The following is a 19,257-nucleotide window of genomic DNA, read 5'->3' as shown; positions in this document are numbered from 1 at the left end:
ACCATTCCTTGGCGTTAGCGGAGTTCATCATCACGAGGTGGTTTGGTGTGATGTGAACTCTAACCATACCTCAAGACATACCCTACGCGCCTCTCTGACCAAGGTACTTATATAACCGAATTTCGTGCCCCTCTAATAGGTTGGTCAACAAAACCCGCCCACTACAACAAGCTAAACCCACCATACAATAAAAATTCAACAGCATGACATGGCAATTTTATCATTATCCAGCATATTAAGGCAAACAACAGTTTATACATTTTCAGCACAAATTCCAATTTAGCCATCCATGCAAATATTGCCATAAGCTAATCAATTAGAACCATGAATTTACAACACATGAAAACAGTCTCCAATTACTCTATTTTCAAACCACCCTTCAATTTCAAGACGATGTTATAATATCATTTCATTAAATAACATTTTAGTTACAAAACACAAAGATTTACCATTTAACTCATTTTCTATAAAATTCACAAAATTGAATAAAAAGACCACTTTAGATATTTAAAATGATGATAAGGTTACTCACTATTTCAGGAGTTGAATTTTTAGAGTACTCCGACTATCGATCCTCGAGTACAATTTCTTTGCCCTTATCGGAGGATTCACCACCTAGACATAATACACAATCAAGCAATTTACCACATTGGTGCTAAACTGTTATAAAACTATATGGATGAATGAAATGGAATGCAAATTGTTCGGATTATCGTCTAAACATGGTGTTCTACACAAATTCAATTGTGTACCTAAATAAAACGGTATTGGCCTAATTCAATCTATCACTCGATTAATTGGCCAATAAGTCCAATTCATCTCCAATTAACTCCATTTTTCTTCCAATTCTCTAAACCATCAAACACAAATCAAATAGCATAAAATTTAGCAAAATCATCTTCACATTTTCTCTTGGGAATTTCGACCATGGTGGGTGCATCAACACTATGATTTTTCCTACTTGTTTTTTCACCATAATTCATCATTTCCTGACCAATTCACTTGAAATAAAAATCAAATCCAGCATCCACACTTTATGTGAGACATTGGCCTCTACAGGCTCGTAACTAGGCATAGACGTAATAATAAAGGCTAGGGGTAGTTTCGTCATTTTCTCTAATAAGCTCCCAGAAGAAAGTTTTATGATATTTTAAGGTCTAAATAGGCATAAGACCTCATAAATGATGTGTAATGATGAAAACATGAAGAAAACTAGAAGTGGCAATAATTTTCACAACAAAGGCAAAATGGTCATTTTTCACCTCGGGTTAGAATTTTAAGTTTTCATGAACCTGAGCATGTCTAGACCATTATGGACCTTATCCCAGTGTCAAAAAGAACAAAAAGAGTGCATGAAAGATTGGAGGAGAAGAAGCTAATTTGTGGAGGGGTAATTTGGTAATTTCAAAGGAAAGGATAAATTTGAGCTATAAATATTTTGTTTCGAGGAGCTTCTTCTCCCATTTTCTAGCAGCTTTGTCTTTTTCTTCTTCTTCCATCTCACGTTGCTTCCAACCTCCATGGACGCTTGATATGGAGCTTGCATAATTCTCTCTCTCTAGCCTTAGTTTTCATATCTTTGTGCCTTTATGACTAGAACCCTTGTATTCTTCCACTCTCTCGCCTTAAAACCCTTGAAAAATCTTATTTCCATACTTTCTCTCACTAGTTGGGCATTTTAGAGAGAGAAAGAGAGAATTACCCCATTTGTTTGGAAGCTATTGGAAGAGAATTTGACTACAAAGGAACCCTAGGGTAAGTGATGAACTAAGCTTGATTTTTAGCTATGAATAATGTCTAGTAATTGGGATTATGAGCTATTTTATTGTTGAGTATGTTCATTCCTTTTGTAGTGATTAAGATAGTGAACATAGATAGCCATTTAATGTGGCAACTGAAAGCTAGCTAAGAGATATCTTTTAGGGTTTATAATGTGTGAATTGACCTATTGCTTATGCTAATGTGATTCTAGGTTCTAACGAAGTCCCATCTTTCCAATTGGATCATTAGGGGAATTAGAGTCAGCTAAAGGCTCAACAATATACCGGTGAGTGAACTACCTTCAAAACTTGTTTTGGGAATATAATGTATTTGCCACACATTTGAATGAATTATCAAGTTTTTCATGAAAAACAAGTGCCTTGGGAACAAGCTTTTGCTAAATGGTTTTATGTGGTGATATGTGATTGCTATGGATTCATGCACTATTGCATTATGATGATAAATATATACGTGTGTTGTGCATGATGATTGATATTGTGTACAATGACTGTAACCGTGTGTGTGCACGATGTGGGGGATGCACATGCCGGTGTTGATGGTGGCGTGAGAGATGGATGATGATAGTGCCCGTGTGCATGATGTGGGGGGTTGTACACGATGGCACTGATTGTGCACGATGTGGGGGGATGCACACGATGGCGCCGGCTATGTGCACGATGTGGGGGGATGTACATGAGCCGGGTGTGATTATGATGATATTGATGTTTATCTATGTAATTATGCATATCTATACTTATGAAATGAAAGCTCATGAATATGATATATGATTGACATATCTGTGAAATTTGATACATTGCACTTTGGGAATTTTCATGTGTTTTATGTTGATTTTGTTGGTTTAGCAAGATGGCCTTTTATTGAGTGAATGGAAACTTTTTTTCTTGGTGCTCTGTTTCTCGCTGCAACGAGATTCATTTTCGCTGTAGCAATAAACTCTCGGGTTTTGAAGGGGAAGGCTGGCCGAAAACTCACTGCAGCGAGAATCCATTTTCGCTGCAGCAAAAAAGGTACTGCAACGAGAAACATTCTGTTTTACGACCAAAATTAACTTTCTGTTTCGTTTCCTTTTTGGTTCGATTGTTGCTCCATTTTCCATTTCTTTGGTACCATAGTTGAGCTTGGACTTCCAACATTAAGGAATAAGTGAATTAAGTTTAAAATGAGTAGGTTTGATGAGAAACCCTCTGCCAGTTGAGGAACCCTTGTTTGGCTAATAACTTAATGCCTTTTCGCTGCAGCAAAGATTCGTTGTCACATTTGACTTGCTTGTGTATCAGTAAGGCTTTCATTTTTCAAATTATTTGTTATATATGGGTTCATCATTACCAAGTGATTAATTATTTTGAGGGTTTAATGAGGGGTTTTCAATATGAATGAAATTAAATTGCATTATTTTAAAACAAGTGCATCATGATTTTAAATTCTCTCTTATGGTTGCTTGTTTCTTTCCTTGTTCACTCACTGGGTTTATACTCACCGTTTTCTACTTCATGTTTTCAGATCACGAGGCAGCCGGTAACTAGGACGAGGTGTCCTTGTAGACTTGTATCCATCTTTTGGTAGGTGTCTCGACATTCAGTAGTTGTACATTCGTCCGAGTCCCTCCGCTGGACATCGAGTCTCCTTTTGATATGTATAGACAACTTAATGTAAATTACTAGAATACATGTTGTAGATAATGTATGTATATTTTAAATGAGTAATGCTAGTACGAGTTGGCAATGTCTATCACTATTTTGATTTAAAGTTATAAAATGTGACTTAGCAATATTTGATGGAATGATGAGTAGGATAAATAGATAGGCTTGCTTGGGCTTAGTAGACTACGTCCATTGGGCCTTTGCACAGTCATGGCCCGAAATTTGGGTCGTGACACTTTACATGGAAAATTCAGCCAATGATGGGTAATGGAAGAAAATGAATTTTTCTTGCTTGATTTTCATGCTACACATTACTAACTAACTAAAAACACTAAAATATCTTAAAATCTAACCAAATCAAGCATCAAAACTCTTCCCCCCATGTCCGGCCAGCAAGGGATTCATCATGAAATCTTGATTCTCAACCATGGAAAATGAAAAAGAATGCATAGGAAAGGTAAATCACAAGCTAGAATTGAAAAATCTTACCTTTTGTCACTTGTTTTCTTGAATTTTCACACTTTTCCCTTGAATTTTTCCACCTAGGGTTTTTGTTCTTCTTTTCTTTCTTTGTTCTTCCTTTGGCCGGCCATATGAAGAGAAATGGACTGATTTATGTGCTGATTTTTAAGCCAAATATTTAATGGATGAAAATTTGACACATGTCACCATTCCATTGATCCATGTGTCATACTTACCTATTAAGTAATCTCTCTCCACCACTTAAATTTTCTCAATTATCCATGATAATATTGGGTAAAATCCATGTGCTGAACAAGTGTTGGGTGGTGTAAAATTACAATTTTGCCCCTAAGGTGGCAAAATGACTATTTTACCCCTATACTCGAAAAAATGTCGAAATTAAAATTTTTTACTTCTCAATCTCAAATTATGTTGTAAATAGTCAATCTTAATCAAAAATTTCATCCAACACTCACATCTTAACCTCGGGAGGCAAAATAACCATTTTACCCTTAGGTCATGAAAATTCCAATTTGACTCCAAATCGGTCCTCGAACTTCGAATCACCATTTTAAATCATTCTGGGAATTTAAAATTCTAAATTTCATCTTAAAATCTTTATTTGGTCTAGTTCGAGGCTTAATTCAACTTAGTTGCACTACTAGGTACACTACCGACTTTTGACGATTTTTCAGGGCTTTCCAAGTATACAAGCATATTGTCAATCACATGAATGACATGGCTAATATTTTACAAGGTAAGGTTTGACAGATATTATTTTGGACTTATTGTCTATATATACTTATTCGATGCATATACTTGTGTGTGCATAATCAATAACAATTCTTCAATTGGGTAAGGCTATTTTATAAAAAGTTCAACTTAAGGAAGTTGAGAGTAACCATCTTGAATACTCAAACCATGAGCTTGAGTTGGTGGCTTTATTAATCCCGTCGTTGGCTCAACATGCATTTGTAAGGTGTCTAATGATTTGATCTCTTTGACATTCATCCCTTTCACAATAAAGATTTCTAAGGGAGTGAATTTTTCTCTTACTTCATTGTATCGAGGATCTATGGTAAAAGGCTAGACTTGTATTAACCCAAGCCTTTGGAATTAGTTGGTAGTTACAAAATTTTAACTTATATGAATGCTTCTTTGATTAAGATGTGTCTCAGGGAAAGGTTTAGAACTTTCATCCTTATGCTTAATGTATATTTAGTTGCATCTTCATTTATGAAAAATTGTTTATCCAAGAATAATTACAAAGCTTGGACATGGATTGATCAAACCTTAAAGGGTAATATTATTCAAGAAATAGATATGGTAAAAGAATTTAATTATTGATCGTATGTGCAACCTAATAATGGATTTGGTGATCATGGGATTTATTATGATCCCATCCACTTTAGTATGGAAAAAAGAGCTCATTAAGGTTTAACTTTTGTGTATGGGTTCATAGTTCCTTATTGCCTTCTATGATTGAGAGCACTAGTTAAGGTGTAGATAGAGAGTTGAAGTGTGTTCACCTTATAGAGTGGCGCACCAACTTGGGTACTCTACTTCACCTAATGGTTTTTCTTCTTGTTTTTCATGGCAGGACTTCAACTCCATTTAGATAAGGTTAAGAGTTGTATTGTCTTAGCTTTTAATACAATTGGTATTCATACTTTTGGGTGGTTTGCTTGTTAGACAAAGTGCATTAAGGGATGAAGATCTTTTGTTGTGCCGCTAGCTGATTCCAAAGCTAGTCTTTATAATCCTTATGTTAGTACCAAGACATATCCTTGCGCTTGATTCCTCTTAGAACTAAGAAAGATGTAAATGAAGAAAAAGATGAAGAAAGAGTTGTAACTCTTACCATTCCCATTGCTCTTACTCACTAAACAAAAGAAAAACACCTGCTAGCTAGTTTCCTCTATAAGAACATAACAACTTGTTTTTATAACTAGCTAGCGAAATGTTGTTATTTTGACAGAAAAAATGTCAAATGATTTGTTGTTCTTTTATTATTTTGCAATTAATGCTGAGAATAAACAGTGTTAGTAATGTGAATACAATGGATATGCTATAAAAATTTTGACTCAATTCATTTCATCCATGTAATTTTGGGGTATACGTATGTTTTGCTCATGTGCATATGCCTGAATATTATGGCTCAATACTTTTGTATATTGATATGGAGGTGAACCATTGGTTCTTCCTATAAATGAATTCCTTTCATAACTAGATTTGATTTTTTTTATAATTAAGTAGTGTAATTAATTTGTACATTTTTTGTGCAAATGGAAAGTTAATGGCTTTTAATTAGTAAAGAAGAATCTCAGATATGTAAAATTACATTTTTGGTACAAATGTAACACTAAAAAAATAGATTTTATATTTGATGCATTGAAAGTGTATAACTTATCTACACTGTCAGCTTACCCAATGCTACCACCTCGTTAATGAGGTAAAAATTAAAACTTAAAAGAGATTAATAATAAATATTAAAAATTTTATTTGCAAATACATATAAGAAAAAATTAAATACTAATAATTTTATTTAAATATACATAAATAGTAATTATTTTTCTCTCTCCAACTCCCTTCAACATTTTCTTGTTCTTCTCTTCTTTTATCTCTCTAAAACTTCATCATTTTTTTCTCTTTTTTAATTCTTTGATTAAAGAACAAGTTTCGTAAAATTTGGCAACTTCAAAAGCTAAAGATTTCAAAGTAATTTTTTTCTTCTCTTATATGGTTGCAATGTGATAAAAATTGTTCTTTTTCAAATAAATAAATTTTATTAGCAAAAGTTTATTAAGGTTTATATTTCTTATGATTTAACTTTGGTTGCTGGTTTTAAGTTTAATTATCATGTGTCATGCTACCTTGTTGTTCTTGTGGGTAAAAGTTACAATGATAGTAGCACATGTTAAAACCCTAAACAAAACCTTATGAAGTACTTCAGTCCCAATCTATTGGTTTGAGCCCTTTTAGTGAATTGACTTCTTCAAAATTGAGACTCCCAAAAGTATTAGATTTCCCCCACCTTAACTTCACTTTCCATGCTTATGGCATTTCCAAATCGTAAAATATTACCTTAACCATATCGTCATCTTTAGCTTCATTGTGAATTTCTTCACCTGTCTCCTTTACAGCCACCCTTTCTCTTTTGAAGAATCTGTACTATGAGATGCACCTTCTTGGTGATCAATCCCTTTAGACAAGAGACATACTTGATCACCTTATATGGATTCAATCTCCTTTGCAATTTCTTGTCCTAGCAGTTCAATATCTCCAACCATCTAATCAGAAAGGTCTCATGTATTCACCAATTCCTTTTCAATTACATTTTCACTTTCTTTTATGGATCCTAATTTTGAATTGTCAAATACTGCATCAATAGCACTCTTAGGGATTCAACATGTTTGCTAAGGAATAACAAAGGAAATTGAGAATCCTCACTCTTTCTCTTTCTTTAGGTTTCATTAGTACTTTATCTCTTAGGATTTAATTGTTGATAACTACTGGAAAACAAGAACAGAACGTGATAATCACATTCAAGGAAAAAGAAACTATTTTAATTTTTATCTAATTAATTATTAAAAACTTTTAAGATTTAAGTTTAAGCTCTTAAAAAATTTTAGTTTTGCCTCATTAATGAGGTGATAGCATTTGGTAAGCTGAAAGTGTATAGAAGCTATAAACTATTAGTGTATCGAATATTAATCCAAGAAAAAATGGTAAAAGTACCTAATTTAGTTTATGTATGATAGAGCCTTTTTCAATTTAATCCCTATACTATAGAATTTTGTTCATTAGAGTCATTGTACTACAGAGTTTCGTTCAATTTAGTCCATATTGTACCTTACAATTTTGTATAATTTGATCTCCTATGACATGACACAAAGAAACTGATGTGGCAAAAAAAATTTACAAAAACTTCTTTTAAAAGAATATTTTTTTGGTTTGACTCATCAACGCCACATTAGTACCATTAATAGTCAATTTGGACAGAGTTAGACAAAAGGACTCAATTGCACAAATCTCATAATACAGAGATTAAATTCACTAGTTTTTGGGTAAAAGTACTAAATTAACAAAAATATAAGGACCTATGTGTACTTTGACCATTTTTCTTGTTGTGTTTTTCCACTTTAACACTTCTGCAATAGGCGTGTTAAAGGTTAATTTTGTTGAACCAACTCATGACAAATAGGGTTTTGAAAACACCGTTATGCTTTCAAGACTAGAGGCATGATTATTAGCAATGCAGAAAGAATATTGGTTTGTACTTCACATATTTGTATATATATGGAGGCTTTCGATTATTGATCACCTAATTTTCTCTTGCTTTTTTTTATGTTAGCTTAAAAAATTGCCATGAAGTTGGTTATGCTGCAAGGTGGCTTATAGAACTCTTTCTAAAGACCTAAGTTTGTTTCATGTGATAGAGATAAAGTCTTCGTTATATCCAACTCAGTATGAGTAAGGTTGTACGACTTTAAATAGAAATCTTCATGACATAACCAAAATGGACATGGTACCCCTAGTGGTTACCCTAAAATGAAATATAACCGTAAGGAGAAAACTTCTTCGCATTCAAATAAAAATGCGAGCATTCCTGTTGGTGAAGGTTCTCAAATGCTATTTGATAAGAGTTCGAAAAAAGATCACTAGTAAATGCAGCAAGTGAAGATGGAAGCTCTTTAAGAGCATCCCCTTCGAATGTTGAATCTCAACGAGATCCCACATCAAACACAATACCAAGGCCTTCACATTCGGAGGTAATTGTTACTTATAGTTTTTTATTTGGTTGTAAGTCTTTCCATCATTAACAATGTTGTTAGTCATCTAGGAAGGATAATCCACTTGTAAGATTTGGTTTACTTGATGTCTTTAACTGGAATAACAATATATAAATTGTGTCTTAATGAATGCTATGATCCATATAACTCTATTATCAGTAATGAATAAATCACTCACATCTTACCAATAAAATTTGATACAGGAGTATATTATTAGATTATTATTATTTAAGAATTATAGGTACAATAGAATTCTTTTTCTTATTTAATTTACTGGTACTAGGACTTTAGGCGAGTTATGTTCTATTCAATAACAAAACACCTATTTTATTTAAATATCTTGTTAACTACTCTAGTTGTATTAGACAACCTGAAGTAAAGGTTTATTAGGATGTGGGCTTATAATATTATAAATAAGATCCTTAGGCTTAGTTATAAGACATTGAAGTTGAGAATTAATAAAGAATATTTTCTTAAGCAGGAGTCCTTATTTTCTCTAAGCTCTTTTCAAAAGAGTAAGAAGGTTTTAGTATCTTTGGCCTAGCCAACCAAAGTGGGATTTTGGCTATTCTTCACCATAGTGGGGTTTCTAACCTTGCCAAGATTGGTGATTCACTTTAGTAGGGTTTTTAACCTCGTCACGATTAGTTCTTTCACAATGCCCAAGTGTCTTCATGACCAACATCAGTTTGGTATCAAAGTGGGAGGATCATTGTTCGCTACATAGTTCAAGTTCGCTGTCAGGTTTCGACACTCCTTGTTCAGGTAATTCCATTTCTTTTATTGCTTTATAGTCATATCATCATATTTTTTCTACATCAGCACATCATCATCACCAAACAATAAAATGCTACCAAGACGTAAAAATCGTCAAAGAAATGATCACGAGATCGAGATTCAAGAATTATGACACTAAATTCAAGAATTACAAGAGTAACTCACAAGACGTGATGCTGCTCAAATCAACAACAGTAGCTCTAGTGATGAAAAAGATGAAACCCTTTCTATCAAAATTAGTTCTCTGATTAAGAAATACTTATACATCCACTGAGAACTGCACTACCAGAGAATTGGGAATCAAAGTCGACGTTCTTGAATTTGAAAGAAAACTTCACCTTGATGACTTCCTTGACTAGCTCTACATAGTAGAAAGAGTTTTTCAGCTTAAGGATATTCCTGATGAAAAAAGTGTAAAGCTTGTCGCAACTAAATTAAAGAAGTATGCCCCTATTTGGTGGGAAAATCTCAAACGACAACAAGAAAGATAATGTCGTAACAAGATCAAAACATGGGATAAGATGCGTCGAGAACTTAAACGTAAGTTCCTTCCTGAGCATTATCTACAAGAATTTTTTATCAAATTTCATAACTTGAGGCAAAAAACAATATCAGTGGAAGAATATACAATGGAGTTCAAACAACTTCACATGAAGTACGATGTTCATGAACTTGAAAAGCAAACTGCAGCTCATTATCTTAGAAGTGTCAATGCTGAAATTACAGATCCTGCTCAATTACAACCATATTAGAACTTAAATGATGTCATTAGATTAACATTAAAGGTTGAGAAACAACAATCATAAAAAAACTTAGTGAGTACATCTAGACAAAGAGATTCCACCTTAAACCGTGGGAAACAAAATTCAATAAACTCATCCAAAACTTCAAACAATAAAAAGACTACTTCTACTTATGCTTCTAATGTCAACAAGAAGTGCTTCAAATGCCAAGGATTTGGGCATATTGCTTCTAATTGTCTAAATCGAAGAATTATCTCCTTTGTAGAAGAAAAAGTTATGGAATAACCTAGCATGGAAGAAAGAGAGAATGAGCTAGAAATATTCAATAACAATGAGATAGAAGAAGTTTATGCTAATCATGGAGAAGCTCTTGTTGTTCGTTGTAACCTCAACACTACTATGATGACTGAAAATGAAAGTTGGCTTCGTCATAACATATTCTATACAAGGTGCACGTCCCAAAGGAAAGTTTGCAATGTCATTATTGATAGAATCTATAAGAATGTTGTTACTAACCACAAGATGAAAAAGTTGAAACTTCTAACTGAAACACAATTTCATCCTTACAAGCTACAATGATTTAGAAAAGGAAAAGAGATTAAGGTAACGAAGCGTTGATGTGTGAAATTCTCTATTGGAAGTAAGTATCAAGATGAAATCTAGGGTGATGTTATCTGATAACTCTCTAATATAGAGCTATTTGGACTTAATTTTGATAGTAATTTAGCTTACTTCTTGTAGCAATGCATAAAAATTAATAGGTTTTATTTAAATTTTTTTAAGTTAGTCAATTTAGGTGAGTCAATCTAATTTTAGTTAATTTGATGCTTAATTTTGTGTTAATGTGATTAAGATAGGTTGTTGTTGATTTATTTGTACTTTTGTAAGAGTTTAATGAAGGAAGAATTTTAATGAAAGAATGAGAGCAATTTTAAGGTATAGACTTTCACTGTATATGTTTTGGTATTTCAATCATAACTCTCTCTATAGAACTTTAAATGAAATGATTCATAAACCATTGGAAAGATAAGAGAAAAAGCTACAACTCTGATGTTTACCACTTCACTCAATTAAGCTTGGAAAATGGTCAAAAATCATATTGAAGTTGGAGCACTACAGTAGTCCTAGAACAATTACAATTTCTACTATTTAAATGGTCAAGGTCGCGGCTTTGGAAGAGGTAGGCTGCAGCCCACGTAGTTTATTGAGGAAATCCTAATTGGAATTGACTTCTTTCTTCACCCAACTTGGCCTAACTTTAAAGCTTTATAAAAATAACCTTTTAGAGGACTTTTAGGAGAGAACAAAAAAAAATTGAAAGCTAAAAATCAAATCGCAAAGTCATTGAAGCTAAGAAGAATTTGAAGGATTCATGGAGATTTAGAGATCAAGAATACAATTCTTAGGTTTTTCTATCTTTTTGTTATTCTCCTTTTCTTGATTTTGTTTTTAATGTTTAAACCTTTTTTAATGATGATGTGTGACTTGATGGAGAACTAATTTATTTATCTAAGATTATGGTTGAACTCAAGACGTAGTCTGATTCATTCATCTCTCTTTTGCTTATGTTTTATGAATTTAAGTTGTTTATTTTATTCGGTTCTTAATGCTTTTAGTTGACTGGCCACCAATTAGATTGAATTGAAAACCTAAGTTAAGCCCTGATGAAGGAGATTTAGGTAAACTTTGAATAGAATAGCGTATGATCGAATACACTTAGTTGATTAGGTGTTTGATTTGCATATAGGGTAGACATACACCTATAAGTCATACATAGCTAGGATTATAGCCTGAACTTAATGAATCTATCTTTAATTAATTTGTATAGACATATAGTAAGTTAATTGAGAGAGATATTTTTATAAGAAACTCGACAAAGACTTCTAAATAATTTAAGACTCTAGGTTAGCAACTTAATCCATTAAACTAAGTTATGAGAGAGAGATAATATTTAGATGAAAAATTGATGGACATCATAATCTTAGGTCTAAAAGTCAATTAAATCTAATAAAATAATTTTGTTGGTTAATTTAGATTAGTTTTAGTCTTTAATTTGTTTTTCCTTTTAATTTAATTTTTAATTATTTAGGTAAAATTATAGTGTTATACTTTTATTAGTTAACAATAAGAATTAAAATAATTCTTTGTGGGAACGATACTCTACTTCATCATTATATTACTTGATAACGATACGTGCACTTGCGTGAGAAATCAACAACATTATCCTAATGGACGCATGCCACTTGTTGTTGGGACACCCATGGCAATATGATCATCAAGCTCACCATGATGGATACAAGAATACTTCTTCCTTCATTAAAGATGGAGTAAAAATTATGTTGACTCCACTAAAGCAAAAAGACCGCCCAAACAGAAAAGAAGAAGATAAAGCACTCATCACTATGTCTACCCTAAACAAAGATTACTATGAGTCAAACCATTTATTTCTCTTATTAGTTTCTAAAGAAAATGAAGTATCTTTACCCTTATCCAAGAATGGTCAAATAGAAGTGGTCAATAAAAGTTTGGGAAACTTATTATGAAGCTTTATGGGTGAACACATTCACCAATGGGATCTTGTGTTAGCACAAGCAGAATTTTCTTACAATAATTTTGTGAGCCAAACCACTAGGAGATGTCCATTCGAAGTAATGTTGGAAAACGCCCTTTTAGTCCTTTAGACCTTCCTGCATTACCAACTACTTGTGAATTTTTTGTTGATGTTGAAGAACGTGCTAAGCAAATCAAGAAACTTCATGAAGAAGTTTGAGAGAAAACTATTCGTCAGACTAACAGATACCAAAAGCAAGCCAACAAGCACAAAAAGCCAACTAGCTTTAAAAAAGAAGACTTAGTGTGGATTCACTTAAGGAAAGAACATTTTCCTAAATCTATGCAAAATTATTTCCTCAAGCTGATGGACCATTTCGAGTCTTGGAACGTATTAATCAGAATGTTTACAAGATTAAACTTGGAGATTATGAAGTTCTTGCAACTTTCAATGTAGCTGATCCCTCTCTTTACTATGAAGAACATGAAGAAGATATGGATCTTGAAGACAAATTTTCTCCAACTTAAAGAGAATGATACAAGAGTATATTGTTAGATTATTATTAGTTAGGAATTATAGGTATAATAAAATTCTTCTTTTTATTTAATTTGCTTGTGCTAGGATTTTAGGCTAGTTATGTTCTATTTAAGAATAGAATACCTATTTTATTTAAATCTATTGTTAACTATTCTAATTGTATTAGACAACATGAAGCAGAGTTTTATTAAGATGTGGGTCTATAATACTATAAATAAGACCCTTGGCTTAGTTATGAGACATTGAAGTTGAGAATTAATAAAGGATATTTTCTTAAGCATGAGTATTTATTTCCTTTAGACTTTTTTCAAAAAAGTAAGAGGTTTTTAGTATTTTTAGCCTAACCAACCAAAGTTGAATTTTGGCTATTCCTCACCTTAGTGGGGTTTTCTAACCTTGTCAAAATTAATGATGCACCTTAATGGGGTTTCTAACCTTGCCACGATTAGTGTCATTCACAACACCAAGTGTCTTCACCACGCCCCGGCGTCAGAATTGCTTTTCCTTAAATTTGATAGTTTTTTTCTTCTTCCATTTTTCTATCTAAATGCCTGTTTTAACTCTTGCGACATGGAGGCAGCTAGGGTCCACAGAGAGATGGACAAGTGTTAAGTAATAGTACACATGAAGAGTTTAATCAAGTTGCAAGGGGAAGGTATCACTTTATGTTCCTCTAGATTATATGCTCATACAATTTTCAAATTGTGATAAGTATTTTGTCTGGTTTTCATTTGAATTGCAAGTATGTTCACTGCCAGTTTCGCATTTACGATTTTCAAGAATGATGCGCATTTAGTGGCATTTCAAAACATTTTTAACCTGAAATCAATTGATGCCATGCGTTTATTTGCCCCGACGGAGTAGGCTTGCTAGTCTAATTATAGTTGCTGAATGAATATATGAATACAATGGCAGTAAAGATGATGTTGAACTAGTAGAAGATCAAAATGGACTAGATGGAAGCCAATAACTAGTAAGTTGAGAACTAGGTAAAAGTAGCAAAGAAGAACATTAATTGGAGGACAAGAGTGCAAAAGTAAATGACATTTTGATCGATATTTGTTATGCTGAGAGTTTTATCAGTTGTAAGACCATGGGTGTTTCATTTTGTTGGGGTTACAGTTATATCCCTGACATAACACAACAAACTATCTCGCTTAAATTTTTTTCGGTTGATTTTTCTTCCGTCAATCAGCTTAAGCAATAACAGCAAAGGAGGGTAGAGCTGATGAAGAGCAAATTCCTCTGATTAATATGAATGTGGACAAAAGGAGAAAGCGAGATGAGGAGGAAGAGAGATTAAGGGTTGGCATAATTTTCGAATATGATCCCTTGGTGCTTTTCTTTTTCCTTTTCCCCTAATGGCTTTTCGCTTTTTAATTTTTTTTCTGTTTTCCTGCAAGATGCTGGTGTCACCATCGATGAACTACTTCAGTAGGTGAAGCAGCTCGAAAGCGGGGAGTTGCAGGCATTAAAACAGAACATTGAAAGTACATTACCAGGAAACCGCAATTGGTACTGTTAATATGGTTTAGGATTTGTCAAGGAATGAATTTATAGTTAGGACGTGACAGGCGTTCCTCAACAATTGAAAACTAGTCATATGTTGCTTAAACAATTTCTTTCTTCTGGATAAGAAACAAATAATTATTTAAAGCTGATGATTGAGTGGACAAATTAAAATTTGACCCGGGGAGGACCAGAAACCGTGCATCGTTTCGTTAAGCAGAATTGCCACAGGCATCCAGTCCAGTTCTGTCATGATACAGAGATGGACATGTCTAACGAAGGTGTAATTTACGGCTACAGTGACTGATAAGTGCTCAGTTTGAACGTTGGTGGCTGAAAGAATTCTTTTTCATGTTCCTTGGTGCGCGTTTGGAGTATTAAGTGGATGCCTGTAAGTAGGCGATGCAGAAGGGGGTGGTAATTGCATGCATATATACATAATAATGTTATCGAAACAAAGACAAGTACATTCTATTTTCTGTACCAATATATCTCCAATTTTATGAAAAGCTTCTGAAATCATGAATATAACAATAGTATCAAACATAATTATTCTGGAATTTAATTGAATTGAGAGAAGGCCAAATCATCTTATGGTGTTTGCCGCTGGGGGATACTTGGAGGGGAAGGGGGAATGTATGGGATCCAGGTTCTGGGGTCTCCCAGATTGAATGCAGGTGGGGGTGGAGGAGATAGCGTAGGGAAATTAGGTATCCAAGTTCTTGGATCTCCTAGATTAAATGCAGGTGGAGGGGGTGGATTAAAAAGAGATGGGCTAGGAGGAAAAGGAGGGAGAGGTGGAAAAGGGAAAGGCAAAGATGGTGGATTCGGGTACGGTAAGCGGGGAAAGGGCCAGGATGACAACGGTGGCAGAGGAGGGAATGGGAGTGATGAAAGGGGAGGTAGTGGAGGCAATGGCAATGATGGTAAAGGCCAAGGGAAACTAAATCCTGGGAAAGGAAAAATGCATTTTGAAGAGTTAAAAGAACTTGGCAACAGCTCTTCGTGATTTCTACACAAGGTAGCGTTTCTTTTGGATGGCCTATAACTCAGTGCATTCAAGCTGTAGATGCAAAGATTATCTTGTTTTGACTTGACAGATATCTGATTTACCGAAGTCTTCAAACCTGGTACATTGCATGCTGAAGATTTACTCCCCATTAAACTTGCCTGGCATAACGACTCAATAGCCAAACCTTCCACACAGTCAACCCCATCAACATGCGGTATTTCTAGCTTGTATACTCCATATTTATCAGTAGTTCTGTTGACTGAGACGGTCATCTGCTCTGTAGTTTTAGGTGATTTTGCTTTAAACTTGCATTGAACGTTGACTTCCACACCTGATTAAAAACATTGGCAACTGCAACGTTATAAAAAAAAAAAGGTTCTTTCCATCAATTAGATCAATTCTGGGTCTGTGACACTCTTTTACCTGGCAAGAAATAGCTGTGCCTAGAGAAGGTGTTGCTTGAACATATATCGCAGAAAACAACACCCACTACTGTGATCCGAGAGATGGGATTTGCTGGTTGAGCTATTACGAAAAGAAGACGTGTAAAAGAGGATGCTAGAACGAGAAGGCGAACGATTGGATCCATGGCATGGCAGTTAGCAAAGCAAACATGAGAGAAGTGAAAAGAAGCTTCCACTAGGGCTTCTCTAGTTAAGACTTATACCAGTTGGAAGTAGCATAAGAAATATGCCCAGTATCCAAACCCGTGAGTGGTTGGTGTTAGGACCATCTGTAAAGCATGGAACTGAAAATGCTTTATCTATTCACTAAAAACAAAAACATGTGAAGAGCCCTCTTTGGCAGAGTGTGAGAAAAGATAGAAAGACAGAGAGGTTGATTACTGTAGCAGATTGACAATTGACAGGTAGTGGAGATTGAGTTGGAGGTTCTATAATTTCCTCGATAGCAACACAAGCTCTAATCCAAGTCTTGTAGTGGACTTCATCGAAATTAAACTGTGGAACTTTTTGGTGTTCTCCATCAATTCTGCCTTGCTTTCAATAAATTAGGTTTGTTTTCCTTTTGCTTCGACTTATAATTTTTGGCATATGATTACTCCGAACAAAGTTGTCCTCGAAGGACTGGGATAACATCTCACTTTCCCATCTTAAAATGCTCTTATTTTGAATCATTAAAAGCCATGATCAGTATAAGATTTAGAATGTACTTTTTAATGAAAATCAAGATAAAATGTAAGCGGACCGTAGTGGAGTTTTGCAATTTACTTGGCTAGAATTCGATGGAGATCTGAATGACTGTCACAACTTACAGCCCTGTCAGTCTTTTCTGGTCCCACTAAGTCTTTTCTGCTATTTGAGAAAGGCAGGCAGTAAACGCACCATGTGGCTGGCTATTCATACCGGACACGTTCTATCTGCGGTTGATCTTCCTCCTTGTAAAAAGTGTAATTCCTTCTTCTCTTTTTATGGGACCACTTGGATATCTCACAGATTTTGTGGTGTTTCCATCCCTATCTTCTGGTCAGAGTTGGGTTGGGAATGATTTGATAATTAAACTTATTAAGATCTTCTGTTTAATTTGATCTAAGAGGAGGATGTGGCATATGGCATGATCCGCCATGTATAGAATCTTGGTTCTTTCAGGGTTCCAACTAGTTTACTTTATGTCGAGGATTGTTTTTTAGGCACGGGGCTATCAGGAAAGGTACTGGTCAGAAAAATAAAAGTCTCAAAAATTACTACAGTAGCACTATTACTACTACCTAAAACATAATTTCAAGCAACAGAAGGCTAAGAAAGGCAGAATGTGACATGACCTTAATGCATAAAAGATGCGAAACATTACACGAGTTATATGTAAAACTAAGATATGATATATAGTTATCACTACTTTACTGTCTTAATTATCATGTATTATCAACATGCAACCATTTCTTGCTTGTTTAATCTTTAACTTCTTGGCCAATAATCACTTAATTTGGTTGTAATTTTTTGAATCTCAGAGTTTAAAAATGCAAAGTAGGGTGAATATATCTTGGTCTTCTAGCCAAAAGAAGTAAGGTGAATGTACAAAAAGACGAGACACCTATTCTGTGAATCATTTCCTCCTCACCTAAAAGAGCTAAAAGCCTTTATTCTCAATTCTCAATCTAGTCTGGGAAAATGAAATTCCTGTGGAGACGGCGGAGTAGATAACCGCTTAGTCTTTATTTGATGTGATAGTGTGGTTAGTGTTGCTTGGGGGGCATTTTTTATTATCCTTTTTTATTTCCATGATGCAAACTGTTTTTTTTTTTTTACGTAACTACTAAAAGTTTTAATGCTTTTGATAGAAATGTGATAATTTCATTTTTTGAACATGAAATTTTGTTCTCATTGCTTTTTGCAAGAATGCTGTAGGTTTTAATTTTGAAAAATTATCTACTTATTCTGAACATACAGAATCCAACCTGTAATACCCTAACCCAAAAAAAAAATAACATTAATATGTTTACAAAATCTCAAATTTGACAAATAGGTCTTATTGAAATTATTTATAAATATTTGGGTTTATATTAAAATAGTTTGTATATTAAGGTCCTCTTAGCAAATAGAATAATTTTCTTTTAATTGGTGTCAATTTTCATTATCACATTTAAAGTTAGATGAGGTTAAGGTTAGTTTTATATTACCTTGTTTAAGAGAAAAGCAGCTAGAGAAGGTGAAGGCTAATTATACTATTAAGTTTAAAAGAAAAACAGAAGTTAACGTAAGTTTAAAAGTCAGAGAAACCATTTGGAAGAAATTAGTTATAAAGAAGAAGAAGGCAAAAAAAGGAGAAAAAAATTTATTCAAGAAAGTAGGTATTAAGATAGGATTAGGTTTTTTATCTTTCTTAGTTTTGGCACAAAAGTCATAAGTTATTTTTGTGTTTTTTCAATTTCCATTCAAATTTGGTACTATTCAGGTGGCATGATCGATATTAATGGCAAGGACTTGAAAAGATCTTTCTAATGTGTTTTAGCATTTTTTTTTGGTTTTGTGGTTAGGAAAATATGAATTTTTTAAGTTGGTTAAGAAATCTATTTTTAATAATTCTGACGACCTAACTTTAGATTACCAAAACTCCACTTTCTACTAATGTTTTGAGTCATTTCTTTGAGAGCTTTTATAGTATGAAATGTGTTGTTGAATTTAGTATCAATGGCTTGGTTAGGGGGTTTTTGTATTAAGAGAATCGAAGGTTCAAGGTTGGCTATTTGAATCTAAAAATCCAAAAATCTTAGTAAATCTATGAGGATTTTAAAATTTTGGCTTTCATAACTTGGGAATTTTGCAATCTTTTTCATCAAAACAATTTTTAATGTTATAGTGTGACATGAATACTTAAATTTGGTTTTGCGTTTATCACTGGAAACAATTCGGGTTAAAATTTATAAGTACTCGAAGTAAGTCAAATGGTAATAAAAATATGAAATTTTAGAATTTATAAAAAAATTATTTTTAAT

At 33.6% G+C, this 19,257-nt stretch overlaps 1 protein-coding gene across 1 annotated transcript; it reads right to left on the bottom strand.

Annotated features, from left to right (window-relative positions):
• On the bottom strand, nucleotides 15,227-16,558 carry LOC18608911 (leucine-rich repeat extensin-like protein 3). Its single transcript, XM_018114648.1, has 2 exons — nucleotides 16,230-16,558; nucleotides 15,227-16,137 (listed from the first exon to the last, which is right to left on the bottom strand). Exons 1-2 carry the CDS (start codon nucleotides 16,393-16,395, stop codon nucleotides 15,386-15,388), a joined length of 918 nt encoding a protein of 305 aa, XP_017970137.1. The 5' UTR covers nucleotides 16,396-16,558; the 3' UTR covers nucleotides 15,227-15,385.

This window comes from Theobroma cacao, chromosome 2 (assembly GCF_000208745.1).
Source record: "Theobroma cacao cultivar B97-61/B2 chromosome 2, Criollo_cocoa_genome_V2, whole genome shotgun sequence".
Lineage (NCBI taxonomy): Eukaryota > Viridiplantae > Streptophyta > Magnoliopsida > Malvales > Malvaceae > Theobroma > Theobroma cacao.
This window is presented reverse-complemented; position numbering and strand designations above follow the sequence as displayed.

Coding starts and splice junctions, on each gene's coding strand:
- LOC18608911 (XM_018114648.1), bottom strand. CDS start 16,395: ATGGATCCAATCGTTCGCCTTCTCGTTCTAGCATCCTCTTTTACACGT. Junction 16,138..16,229: donor GCACAGCTATTTCTTGCCAG/GTAAAAGAGTGT, acceptor GTTTTTAATCAG/GTGTGGAAGTCAACGTTCAA.